The sequence below is a fragment of the Hetaerina americana genome, unplaced genomic scaffold (assembly GCF_022747635.1).
Source record: "Hetaerina americana unplaced genomic scaffold, ioHetAmer1.1.p SCAF_5, whole genome shotgun sequence".
NCBI classification, from domain to species: domain Eukaryota; kingdom Metazoa; phylum Arthropoda; class Insecta; order Odonata; family Calopterygidae; genus Hetaerina; species Hetaerina americana.
In genome coordinates this window covers 90,312,642-90,326,707 of record NW_027287095.1, presented here as the reverse complement: position 1 = coordinate 90,326,707, position 14,066 = coordinate 90,312,642, and the positions used below count along the sequence as shown (strand labels likewise).

Below are 14,066 nucleotides of genomic sequence, written 5' to 3'. Positions count from 1 at the left end.
ATAAATATAATTTATATTGAATGATCGTTTTTTGTGATTTCTCTGTGGAATTAATCATCCCAGTTCTTGTCTTTTAATGAAATAACAGTTTATGGAATAAAGATTTATTCCCTAGTATTTATCTGAGTGTACAATGGCATGTGTAAATTGATAATTAATCTCTTCCACAAACTAGTACATGTGGTCTATATCTGCTGGTACAGTGAAACATCATTGTTACCTTTAATTTCAAATATCATGAATTTTGAAGCTTATAGTCTTTGACCAAAAGCGTAAAACTGTGCATGCTTCTTTTGTGTTGAAAAATCAAATGTGTCTACAGTGAAAGTGGAAACTGTCACGCGGTCTTGTGATGCAAAGCATATCATTTAATTCAAGAATATCCCCAAGGAATTATGTTCAATTAAGCATTGGCACACTGGAGAGCTAGATGTGGCCTCATTATTTATGTAAAGTGTTCCTACTATTTATTTTTCTCAAAAAACCTTCATCTCCTAAATACCCAGTCTTTTTGGTAAATCATATTAGTCGGCTAGAAATTGTATCAATATTGAACAAACAGAAGCAGCATCCTTGATCTCCAGACCAGGCCCATTTGTTGGGTATGCTTATGGCATTTAAATAGTGCTGTTGGCTGACTTAACTTATTGCCTAGCTTCCCTCTCTCTCTCTCTCAGGGGGAGAAAGGGAGATAGACCTGTGCCCATCATACAGCTTGAAATGAAAAACTTTTATCCTCTCACCAACTTTTTAATCCAGACAATCAATGGGTTGGTTGCTGATGGATAAGTCAAGGTAAATATGTTATTGAAGTCTGGATCTCAAAGAGAGTGTGAGATGTTGGAGGCAGCTTTGGGCTCTCTTTTGAGCTAGGGGTGGCAAGTGATGGAGAATGATCCATAAATGAGCAAACAATTGAAACTGTCATCGTTGTCAAGTGTCCACATTCCTTTCCATGTCCTTCTAAGATACCAACACAAAATGCTACTAAGGGTACTCTGGAACCATAAGTGTTGGTGATTAGGGCCTCAAGAAAGGGGAACATTTTGTGCATATTCCAGATAGAAAAATAAATACTGCTATGATTTTTAACATTCTATACTTGTATTAGATATTTTGGCATACAGTTTACTGCAAAGATTGAAGTCATATTGTAATATAAACTTATAGCACAAATATCCATATGATGTCAGTAGAAATTCAATATCCTACATCAGACCCCATCCATTCAAAAATCTCTAATTTTCAAGAAACTAAAAAGTTGTATCAGTGTTGAAGTTGTGATTGAAGAATATAAACTTCTGGCATATTTACTCTGTAGGTAGAACTAGTTACAAAGAGTCAATTCTTCAACTCTCCATATAGTCTGCCTAGATTCATTCGGCCCAGAATGCTGATTCTTATAACTCTCTTCCCTCAGATTTTTTACTCGGGATTTGATGGGGAAAAATTGCAATGGGGCAAGGATGGTACTCAGCAGTTTATTAAGTTGAAGTTCTAGAAAAAACTTTTCTTCCAGAGCCAGGCAAAATTATTCTTAATAAAATGTATGCCACAGTAATTGGTTGACAAATCACGAGTGTTATATAAAGTACACTATTACAAATGCATTAGAAGATAATTCGAATGACTAAATGGCCAAATCTGTAGTTCATTAAATATTCCTTGAAAACCCAACTTTTATCCTAGGTACACTATGATGTGGAAATAGGAATTCTGTGACCACTCTAATCTGTAATTCATACGTACATACTCCTTTTGTTTCCTGGAAACAAAAAATGGAGAGAAGTGAACAATCAGGGGGAACTGTGAAAATGAGGAATCCATAGCCGGAAAATGGCGCAAAAATGAAAAAAACGTAAGTAATAAATTAAGAAAAAGATTGCTGAAATGGTGTGTTTTTCATAAAAAAAATTGGTCTACTAAGTGACACTGGGGAAGAAAAAAACGGTCGTATTACAGAGAATATTGAGTACATAAAAGAACAAACTTGAAAAAAACCTATCTCCACGGGCCAAGTTCAGTGTTGTGTAGGTGTCACTTTTGGTGGGCCCTGGCTACTAAACTAGGCCATGAGCATGTGGGAAGCGAAAGACTGCCGAAAGTATATGTGATGCCTAGTGCATGTTGTAAAATTTAGAGAAAAAAATGTTCTGGTTTAGGAGATATTGTGAAGTACGTTTTTATTTTTGGTGTGAAAGTTCGACTCTGGTGACGATAGTGGGCCCTGGGTCCTAAACTAGGCTATGAGCATGGGGTAAGCGAAAGACTGCCGAAAATATATATTGTGCTTAGTGTGTATTGTAAAACTGAGAGAAAAAAATGTTCTGGTTTAGGAGATATTGTGAAGTACTTTCTTATTTTTGAGTGAAAGGGCGACTCGGGTGACTGCACTGGGCCCTGGATGTGGGTTTTATACCTACGTCGTGATAGAGTAGGGAGTGCCGAGTGTTTTTGGTGATTTTCAAGAAAAGTACTTTTCTAGTTGAGCAAATATTGTCGAAAACGTTTTCGTTTCGACCTCTTCGTTTTCGCGGTGAAGGACTACCTCCCGCTTGGGCTAACTTCAGTGTAGATGTCTTTTTAGGGCCGTATATCATACCTGTATACTACTTAAACTCATCCCTGTCTTACCTATGCAAATAATTACAGGGAGTATCACTGAGTATAATATGTCCGATGTATTGAGATTACTGCAATGGTTTAGGGGATTTACTTAGTTACTTCGTACAAAAATATTAACGTTGGTAGGACTGAAAAATCCAGAGCTCCAACGGCCGGTAGATAGTCGTGGGCCAGCTCTCTGTGGGCCAAGTTCAGTTAACTAAGAATTTAGTTTTTGTGATTGATTTTCAGCGTCAGTTGTTTGTCTACACGCTGCAGGTGGTGCATGGAATTGTTTTTGTTTGTTGTTCATCATTTCATTCAATGCCACGTGAAAGATCGACGATAGATTCCTGGAAATAACTAGGACTTTTGGCTAACTCAAATGGCGTTTTCACCAGTGAGCCCTGAATTAGAACCTGATATAAACGATATTTTTGATTGCATTGCCCTCAGTGAGGAAAACGTGGTAGCCTCAGCGTACTCTGAAGGTTTTGCAAAGGGAATAGAAGATGGTGATATTGAAGGATTTCATTTAGGCTACCACAAGGGATCTGAAATAGGTCATGAGCTCGGACTGAGTTTGGGGACTGCTACGGCGTGGATAACTTTACTGGGTGGTGATCATTTGAGTAATAATTCCAAAAAGGTGCTCAATGAAAAGACTGTCAAGATTTTAAATAGAATTGTTGAAGAAGTGGAAGCTTTTCCAAGTGAAAATTGTAGTTCAGTTAATGTTTCACAAGAAAGAGATAAAATAATAGCCCTGCATAAACGTGTTTGCTCTTTGTTGAAATCCAAGGACAATAAAACCATGAAAAATCTACCTTCCTTTTGAGTATTTGGGTGTTGGAAGTATGGAAACTAATACTTTGCAGAGTCTTTTGAGTGATGTCATCGATTTCCTTAGGTCAGCGGATTCTCTTCTAAATAGCCACATGGTAAGTTTCATTTCGGAAAATGTCTGGGAGAATCGGATTCCAGGAGAAATTGCCGAAGAAATAAATAGAATGACGTACGATGATACTTTAAATGTGCTCTACGCAATTGGTGGATTGAAAGATGAAGCTAGCTTGATAGATTATGTTCTTAGTCCACCAGTCGACTGTCGGGCATTGGTTCAGTTTCTTGTTCAATGTAGAAAATATTCTCTCGAAGTGTTGAGCTCAACCAGGGAAACAAGAAGGTATTTTAAATGTAAGACGAAGGAAGGTGACGAGGGATCTTTAGTTTTAAAGTGTGTGAAACCAAATATATCTCCCCAATACTTAACTCCAGCGAAAAAGAGACATGAGGTCTCTTTAATGTCAGTATTTATTGCAGGATTTTTTCAAAAATACCTGGATAAGTACGAAATTTCCGGTGCTGTCGTTGATATCGGCGGTGGGAAAGGCTACTTAGGTTCCTCATTGGCGCTCCACCACGGAATAAAGGTTCTAGGAGTCGATGTCGCTTCAAATGTTTCGAGTGCCGCCAAAACTAGAAACGAAAAGATTTGCAGGAAGCTGAGTGAAAAATGCACGTTGTATCAACAGAAAACCGCATATGTTTCGCCGAAAACTGATCTGGGCGGTTTGGTGAAAGAATTGGAGGGAGATTGGGGCAAAGTTGATTGTGTGGCATTGGTAGGCTTACACACTTGTGGAAACCTTGGTCCTTCCTGTGTTGAATTGTTCGCCTCAAAAGCGTCATCAGGCATTCCAATCAGCATGCTTTGTAATGTTGGCTGCTGTTATAATTTACTGGAGGAAAAATTCGACCCAGAAGGTTACAGTAACAGAGCCAAGCCATGCCTGCCTCCATCACTGAATGGAAAACTGGTTGAGGTGCCACTAGATTCTAATCCGGGATTCCCAATGAGTACTTTTCTCTGCAATAAAAATTTTTGGCTCGGTAGGAATGCACGGAATCTGGCTTCACAGTCACTAGACCGAGTAATGTTCGAAAAGAAAGTAAGCCAATGTGTTTAAATTGAAAATTGTTTGAAATTAAATTTGCCCACTTCATGCAATGATGGAAGTTTCTTTTAAAGATTTCAGTAGATGCGCTTTTCCAGCGTGCCCTCCTACAAAATGTTCTTATGGAACTGGCGAATGATGCTTCTGAACCAGAGAGGGGAGTATTGCTCCTAAAACTGGAGAAGATGCTTATTGATGGGAAAGGAATTGGACGTTTGGCCAAGGGAAATTGTGTGCTTGGCGTATATGAATATTTCACCAGAGCATTTGGAAAACTAGGACTTAAATTTACAGTGAGTTCCTTTAAGATTTTACTCTGTATATACCTTATGGAAAATATTTTTTTTCTGCCCTTAATCATTTAAAAGCTCGCTTAAGTCTTGCTGCTGGCAAACTTGGGAGAAGTTAGTTTCCTATATTTTGAACTTGCCGCCATGTGTAATTTGTAACTTGTATTGAATAAATTTTTTGTTAAGAATAATTTTGCATGATTCTGTTAAGACTTAAATGGTGTATGCAATGGACTTATTATCATCTCACTTCTATCATCTTAAGTTAATGCATTGAAGTGTGTATGTATTGTGTAATATTACAATTGCTTGTTTTCATTGAAAACAAAGGACCTAATTTTTCCTCTACCCTAATAATACTATTTTCTACTGGAAATTTTTTAACAAATTTAGTCATTTGCCTTTGAATTCTATGCAATTTCTGGATTAGTTGTTTCCAAAGGCTTTGGTACATGTGCAGTTAGCACAGCATATGCATATCCTCTGTTTCTGGTTTAAGGCTCAATCCTAATCACCCCATGCTAAACATTTATATTTCTAACCATTTTTCCTGTCAGTTGTTTTGACAATTGTTCTGGGCTTTAGTTAATCGCCGCCATAACCGTTCACGAATTCCAGGTACAGTTTTTCATAAAACTGTAAATTCCATCGGATCAGATCTGTCTTTCTGAATAATATCTGTATGTCTTACTTCCAAACTCTCCATTACAAATGCTCACTGCCTTAAGCTTAATGTTAATTACTGCCTTTCCTAAGTATAGACCGATCCTCAGGAGTTTTTTTGAATACCTTTCCAAAATCCCCATCCATTTTTCTCCAGGCCCTTACGGTATTTTTCCCGTATTCATCTGTAACAGTATCCTCTCTTGCCATACTTTTAAGTCTAATATTAAATCGCTGTTTTCCCCTTGGCACTTTCCAAACTCAGCGGAAAATTGCAAACATCATTCTAATCATAAATTTGGTCTGAAGAATGATGTCTCTAACTACCGTCCCATCTCCTTGCTTCCCATTCTTTCTACTGTTGCCAAGAGAGTTATAAGGGGATCATGATGGTGCAGTGGCTAACAGACTGGATTCTCACCCAGTGCCCGGGTTCAAATCCTGGAGGTGGCAGATATTTTTTATAGATATTCAGGCGGCAGATATTTGACTTGCTCTATCATTGGATGTATAAATTATAATTGTAGGTTAATTGTAATAAACACTGCAAAGTCTTAAAACCCCATTATTCATGTTGGAGCACCCTGTATAACCACCCCTGCCAACAACTAATGCAGGAACACAGTACACCTCACCTGAGATCATTATTTCCACAATGGAAAAGGCGTTGAGTGAATGAAGCACATCAGTGTTAAACCTAGTGTAAGTATCTATTTTTCAAAAATGGAATGCATTTGTAATGTACATGTGACTTAGCATTAATTGTATTATAGACATATATATTTATGTAATAATAATTTTAGACTAATTTAACCTGAGGCACTGACCAAACTACTGGTTTACACTACAAAGAGTGCTAAAAGTAAAGAGTTAAATTTTCGATTGACACCCACTCTAAATGGAATAACATGTAAATGTAGGTGTGATCATTTTTCTAAATGCATGCCACTGATAAATGTTTCAGAGACATCCATCATGGGAGCAAGTACGGGCTTATTTCTCGTTCAGGGCCATGTTTATGTGCATCGTATTAAAATTTTAAGTCTTGCACTAGGTGTCCCTTTTCGGAAATTGTGGGTGGAAAAAATGGAATTTTATAACAAAATTCATAATAGCTGTGGAAGTCAATAAATTTGACAAATGTGTCAAACCTACAGGAAAAACATGCAAATTAACGATGCAACAATTACAGAGTGTAAAAGTCATTCACCTTGACTGGGATTCGAACCCTGATCCCTCAATGTCTGGTCGAGTGCTTTAGCCAGTTCAGCTATTGAGGTGTCCTCTTAAACTCTGAAATTTTGGGGGATTTTAAAGGAGCAAGATGCTGTGACGAAATACCACTGATACAATGTCATTGGCATTCACAGTCGTGTGCGACGTGCCACAGTCCACGAGGGTAGATCCATCTTTTAAACTCTTAGGCTGTTTATACCTTGACAAATTCCAAAGAAATTGTGGGAGATGCCGCAACAGTAACTTTTAATGGAGTCATCCGCTAATGTGCATTTCAATACAACAATTTCAGAGTGTAAAAATCATTCGCCTTGACTGGGATTCGAACATTCATTGGTGTGTGCGCATTACCTGCATTTTTTTACTTAAATTTGCCAATGTTTGCAATCAGTAATCTTAAAATCTTGTTTTGTTGAATTAGGTTAAATGTACAGCGGAACGTTGCTTAACGAGTCCTTCGGGTAGCAAGAAATTTGCATGACAAGCAAAAATATTTTGCTAAAGAATGACCTGCTTAGGGGGTGATATTTGGCCTAACAAGTGATGGTAAGGGGGGAATTCCTGGAGTGATTGCACTGGCTGTTTATGTTTAGCCCAAGTTCCACTAGCATTGTAGTGTCACTAGTGATCACACATTTGTTGAAACTTATGTTCAGGCATGTTATTTGTGACTTTTTGTGCACAGTTTCATAATATTTTATGAATATTAGTCCCCAAAGAAAAAGCCGCAAGAAGATGGTCAAAATATATAATGATAATGATTGCTATGTTGCATTTCCAAAAAACTTTGAAGAGTCAGTAAAAACAAATGTCTCACGACAGGTTTCTTGTACAAATGAATTAAAAATGTATCATAAATAATAAAATAATTATTTCAAATCTTTTTCGCTCTCTACGTATCTGATTGGCATTCTCTGTAGTTTCATTCCACGATAGAAGAAAAGGTAAACTTGAACCACAGATAATGTGTACATAATATTCTATGAATAAACCTTGCACCAAATTTATGTTTTGTGATGGAATGCATGATCGTATTGTGCATTACTCTAAATGGAAAAAAATGATTCACTGAGTGGGGATTGAGATGGTGCGATGGCTATCATACTGGCTTCCCACCCAGAGGGCCCGGGTTCAAATCCCGGTGGTGTTGAATATTTTTCAGAGGTATCTTGATCCCTACCTGAGGTGCTTTGTGGAGGGCACTTTGAGTGAGTATGCTGTCCATTAGATGGGACATTAAGCTGCGGACCCCTTGGTACCGTTTGCAAAGAGTAGGCTAATGCCGACGCCGGTTTTCTCTCCACCCTTCATCCTTTCCCGTCCATCCCCTATGGCGCAAATGACCTCAGCTGTCGGTCGCCCTCTCTAAATACTACTACTACTAAATGAGTGCTTCATTTTACGAGAAAGTTCGCGGAATGGACCGTGCTAGTATTAAGAGGTTCTACTGTACTATTTTTTAATCTTTATAATAAAAAGTGTTTGGACGTTAGAATTATATTGGCCACACTTAGTGGGTTTTAGGGTTATTTTTTTTCTCCAAAATGTGAAAATCTGTGGCTTGGCTCTTTCAGTTTGATGTTTATAAGGGCACAAATATGTTTGCTTTCCTCGAATTGTATGTTATGGTAAGTTTTTCGAGTGTTTTTGTTGAGTACAAAGTATTGTCTCAGAAAGCAGTATCTCTCGTGACTGGAATATTTTGTATATGTGTCAACTTAAGTTAAAAACTTTTGTTGGGGAAAAATTGCAAGAATTAGAAATGCTTGGTTTGGGGTCTTAGTTGAAGTGATGTAGATGGAGCGTTAGCTAATTTGAAATAACACCTCTCCTTTGCCTTTGACTTGTATTCCATTGCCCATATCTTGGAGCCTCCTGTCTTCTCCTGAAGCGGTGTTCGGGTGCTCTGTGGTGCAGTGTCCTGCTATGGTCACTGCACCACAGAGCACCCTTCTTCTTCCAAATGGCATACCGTTTGTTCTCTATTCTTCCCTCTATTCATTAGACTTGGTAAAAATCTTTTAACATGTTTGCTGTGAAATTATTTGTAATATTTCAGCCTATTTTTTTCTTTTTGAAGCTTTCAGAATCTGATGTCGATGAAATGTGCCTTAAGTTTAAGCATTTCAAATCAAAAATCACAATGTTCTACATCATGCGCATGTTTCTAGCCCCTGTGGTTGAAACTGTTATTTTACTGGACAGATTGCTGTATATTTTGGAAGAGGTAATGTATATTTTGATTAATTCACATGACAACTTTTATGTGTTAATTATATATTGAAATGGAAAGTATACTCTGCAATCACTGTGAATTGATTTAATTTTCAGGGAATCAATGAAGCATATTTGGTAAAGCTGTTTGATCCTGTTGTCTCCCCAAGGTGTTTTGCCCTGTGCGCTCGAATCAATATAGACTGAAATAATTGTGGGAAACATTTTCTGCTCCTAAGATTCATCAGTTAACATGGAAGAGTGTGTGTGAAAACGATGCTGTAAAAATTATTTAAATATTTTCTCTGTACGATACTTTCTAATGGGATATGTATGTGTGTCAACAATGCAATGTGGCATTACTTCTTCCTTGTCCATGGGAAGGACCATAGTTTGTGTGACAAAGAGTGGATTCGAAGAAACTTTGAGGGACAGTCGAAATGTTGAAAAGTGTAGGAGGATTGAATACTGGAGATACTTGAATTTTTTTGACTTGAAATTGACACTTAGTCAAGCATCAATCTTCAGGTTTTGCTTTAATTTTTTACTTAAAATATGAATAAATAAAAAATATAAATAGGTGGACATAAGTGTCGATTTCTATTCATCCCTCACACTACTTCTCCTTATCTTCAAGTCGTGAATGGAAATCAAACTGATTTCCTTTGAAGCCAAGCAGCACATATGACGACACCTTGAAATGGAAGCTTTGAGGTGTCATCTGGGTACTTTCCTTTCAGTGGGAGAACACTAGGTGCTCATACTTCCTCCCCCAATCCGACACCTCTTTCCAAATTCTTCGACATGGCCCCCTCTGCCAGTGGAAGGCAACTTAGTTGGTAAATGGTTCTAGGAGTGTTTGTCGTGGCTGGGCTTCATAGTTGGATTGGGGGCCCGTGTCAATCTGTGCAGCACCATGAGGCTTTGTGATGCATGCAAAATGTTGGTACAGGCAGCTTGACAAATAATGAAATTGGCAAATTTACCAGGTGCCTCAATAGACCAGAATTAGAGTTCACCAATGTCTTGAGAAGGAAGCAGATGAGGGAGGCTGCAGGTGATCTCTATTGAAAGATGAATCTTCCTTAATAACATCTATCTCCTACTCTTTATGTTTTCCTATTTGTCTCACTTTGTGTAATTTAATAGGCATGGTTAAGGCACTGTATCCTTTTAGTCTGGCGAACAAAACATTCAACAAAATATTTCACACTCTTTAAAAAGGAAAAACTATCAACGGCGAGTATTATGGGAACTTATTGCAACGTCTGAGTGAAGAAATCAAGCAAAAGCGACCGCATTTGGCTTAGAAGAAAGTGTTGTTTCATCAAGACAATGCACCAGCTCACAAATCCGTTATACCAATGGCCAAAATTCATGAATTAATGTTTGAATTGCTACCTCATGCACGCTATTTGCCAGATTTAGCCCCTTGCTTGGATTTTTTTCTGATCAAAAACTTGAAAAAATGACTTGTTGATCAAAGATTTTCCAACCATGAAGAAGTAATGTCGGCTGTTAATGGCTATTTTGAGGAGCAAGATGGTTTTTATTTTAAAAAGGGTATCCAACTTGTTGAACATCTCTGGAAAAAGTGCGTAGAGCTGAAAGGAGATCATGTTGAAAAATAATTACATTTTTTTCCAAATTTTTGTTTTTTCTTTATTGGGTCGGGTTTTTCTGGGATTACCCTCGTATTCTCTTTTTAAATTTCAAAACTGAAAGATGAAAGCACAAAATTTATAGATATGTATGCAGAGCATATAATTGTTCACAATATTTTTTATAAAAAATATAACATCTAGGGTGAATTCTTCTCGGTTCTTCCACCGGGTCAATGGCTCCATAGCTGCCGACGTTTCGATTCCCAACTCGGTCATCGTCATCAGGGCTGATTGCCGTTCCGCCAAAAAGTTACAAATATATTTACCCGCCTCCACAGCTCAGGTGTCATCTGACAGAAGACCCGAGAAGAATTCACCCAACTAATACGCCGGGAAAGCACCAGATCTTTCAATATAACATCTAGTTTCCCTCTTTTTTTATAGCAATGTTCTGATTCAAAGGCAAATAAATAAGTAGTAGTAAGTTGATGAGTAGTTCATGATATTTTTGAAATGCAGAACAAAATGTTTAAAGGTATTATGTGGGCAAAAAATATTTAGAAAGAGAAACTCTCTGTCTTTCCTAATTTGATAAAAAAGAAATAATTAAGTTTTACATGTTTATGGACTCTGCCAACTTTCGTAATAAAACTGAAGAGATATAATGAAAAAATTACCAAATTATACACCATTATGCATATTAAACCTTACTTCATTAGAAGATACCTAATGACTTTCATGTAGCAATTCTCCACGTTGTAAGAGGCCATGCAACATGATAGAGGTTTATCATTCCTCTACTTTATGAAACCATGGAATAAAATTTTCAAACCAATAGATTCTCACTAATCATGAACAATAGTAGACCCAATATCTGCATAACCAAATGTATTGTGTGGCTTATAAGGGGACATAAAGTATGTATAAAGGGCAACATGCTACAAAACTTTCTTCAAGAAATATTTCATGGTATCTTATGACCCTTAGCATTGGATATTACAATTTTATAGAGAAAGAATGGGCATTAATTTTATGGACTCGGGACATTCTATTCCTGACTTCCCAGATATTTCTTCCTAATATGTGGACTCTGATTACATGTATATATATCCCCGAGGATCATCTCTCAGTGCTTTGCCTGCCACGGCTGGGATCAATGATAATAATCCAACTATATTTTCAGTTTTTACCAAAAAGCCTGCACATGTAATGATGCACATTTCCTGACTTGGCATGGATAATTATTGGTTCCAGAACTATTTTCAATTGTAACCTGATTCCATTTGTATAATCTCAAGCACCAATGAACCATTTAAACCAATATAAGTGCCACTAATTGCAATCATGCAAATTCACATTTTCTTCCTCCGGAGCTTCCGTGATTTCATCATGTTCTCCTAAGAATGCAGATCCTCCCCTCACTCTTGAAACTATCGTCCCCTTGCGCTCCAGCTCTTGCCTGGCCAGATCTAGTCCCTCAGTGGAGAGAGCGAGTAGGAAGACAGTATCGAAGATGGCCTCAAGAATAGTAATCCTCTTGTCTTGAGACAGCTTACTGAATACTTTTGACTAAGACAAAATATCATTCTTGAATGAAAATAATAGGCATTTTTACAAATGCTACATATTATCATTGTAACTATCAACTACATTACATTAAAAAACTCTTAAGGGGACATGCAAACACTTATTATCATTTTTGGTGTTTCTGGCTCTTAATTTCTCTCACAGTAAAATTAATGAACCAGCTGAAAAATCATCTGCAACCTGCCATGCGTGCAGCAAGAGTAAATAGACGTGAGGTACGATTGCATCACTCATGCATGCAAAGGAGGTACCTGAAATTACAAAAATGAGAGCTTATGCGGAGACTTTCTTCTTTCAAACGCCGGAAAAGTTTACAAGATGCCTACACCCATAACATTTTCGAGTAATATGCTCTATTTCCCAAACATAACAAATCTACTTGGAAAAACTTGTAATCATACCCTTCACTATTCTGTGTTCTATATTATTTGCATGTATTAATGCAATTATTTCCATTTTCTAGCACAGGAATTCAGCATAATGGAGATTTGTACATATGGAAACCTAAGATCAGTTAACTAATCTTATTGGATGCAATATGATTCAATAGATTTTTAAATGATTCACTACAAATGTTGATAGTAAAAAAGTTTTGATTTCACACCCCTAATGCTAAAGATAATGATTTTAAATACAAGGTGGTAACATGCATTGATCAGAATGGTAGAACTGGTCTCATCTAATTTAGCATCTGTTTAATGTACATAAAATAAACTGTGGAAATATGACATCATTTAAATTGTGCACTTGATGTGCACAGTTCAAGTAATCAACATGATACTTCCAAATAAGTCATCATCAGTACCATTAGCATTTCAATCGAATGATTGATCAACCTTAGTTCTCTGTACTCTGCCCATTCCATTAATTCTGACTCCCTTGTACAGGCCCAAGAGGATAGTTTCTCTTCCATCTAACATCTCCCCACACTTGGCTCACACCCTGTATTTGACCTCTGGCCTTCCTTGGAGTACCTTCCCTTCTATTTGTTCTACTAACAAATCCATCAAGATTCATGCTGTGCCCAATCCATTTGGTTCCCCTTACTTTATCATTATCCACTTCATCTTTTCTTCTTGCTTCTGGGCATCTTTTCGTGGAATGGTATTGTGACTTGCATACGGGAGGTGAAAAGGACCTCCCTAAAAGCAACCACATTGGTGTCGTCCATTCGAAAACACGTACATCCCCTTAAAATGCCCATGCCCATAGGTTAAAATGAATCTTTTGCAAACAGGTGCAAGAAGGGTTAAAATCCTGAATTAATATGGGCATCCTGTGCCGATAAAAACCATTGCAGTTCCACTGCAACATAAAAGTCATTTTTAAAGTTTATCAGAGCAGTTCTACAGGTGTAGTCAGTCGACCTTTTGATCCTGTTTTTCTTCCCCTTGTGCCTAACGAGACAGAATTATGTCTCTGACAAAGACTCGTCCATATCCCCCACACAGGAGGAATACCCACATTAAGGGCAAGGAGAAAGCATAATGTAGCGTTCTTCGGCATCATTTTTAGCCAGAGACACGGCTTTTTGTTTCCCGGCTTCAATAAAAAAACTTTTTTGGTGTGTCCTACGTGGTTTTTGGTACTAGTTCAGGTTTTTGATATTCAGCGTTCTCATTCGATTTCTTAATTTCTGAAAATCTATTGTCAGTTTCAGTGAGTGACGGAGGCAAATGAGTGTGAGAAATTAGGGGTACATTTATTTCTCTTAACTCTTTCCCAGCTTCGAGATAACGAAGTCAATGCTTTATCTACATTTTCATTATGTTCTTCTCCTCTTGCATTTTAGGGCAGTCACGTGAGTATATAGGGTGTTCCTTTTGTAGTTAAAACATGAGGGACAGGACATGAGGGTGGACAGGTTGGTTGGCCCTCTATTGAAGATGTGGCCGAATCGTTGGAAAGAC

General features: G+C 37.5%; 2 protein-coding genes across 2 annotated transcripts; both read left to right on the top strand.

The window, feature by feature from the left end:
• Nucleotides 1-2,989: 2,989 nt before the first annotated feature.
• Nucleotides 2,990-3,442, top strand: LOC139694163 (protein LTO1 homolog). Its single transcript, XM_071592592.1, has one exon. The coding sequence runs from the start codon at nt 2,990-2,992 to the stop codon at nt 3,440-3,442; it is 453 nt and encodes a 150-aa protein (XP_071448693.1).
• LOC139694221 (probable methyltransferase-like protein 25) lies at nt 3,356-9,555 on the top strand. The gene is made up of 4 exons (XM_071592666.1): nt 3,356-4,556; nt 4,637-4,855; nt 8,832-8,978; nt 9,083-9,555. Exons 1-4 carry the CDS (start codon nt 3,462-3,464, stop codon nt 9,170-9,172), a joined length of 1,551 nt encoding a protein of 516 aa, XP_071448767.1. The 5' UTR covers nt 3,356-3,461; the 3' UTR covers nt 9,173-9,555.
• Nucleotides 9,556-14,066: the final 4,511 nt, after the last annotated feature.

Coding starts and splice junctions, on each gene's coding strand:
- LOC139694163 (XM_071592592.1), top strand. CDS start 2,990: ATGGCGTTTTCACCAGTGAGCCCTGAATTAGAACCTGATATAAACGAT.
- LOC139694221 (XM_071592666.1), top strand. CDS start 3,462: ATGGAAACTAATACTTTGCAGAGTCTTTTGAGTGATGTCATCGATTTC. Junction 4,856..8,831: donor AACTAGGACTTAAATTTACA/GTGAGTTCCTTT, acceptor TTCTTTTTGAAG/CTTTCAGAATCTGATGTCGA. Junction 8,979..9,082: donor TGCTGTATATTTTGGAAGAG/GTAATGTATATT, acceptor TTTAATTTTCAG/GGAATCAATGAAGCATATTT.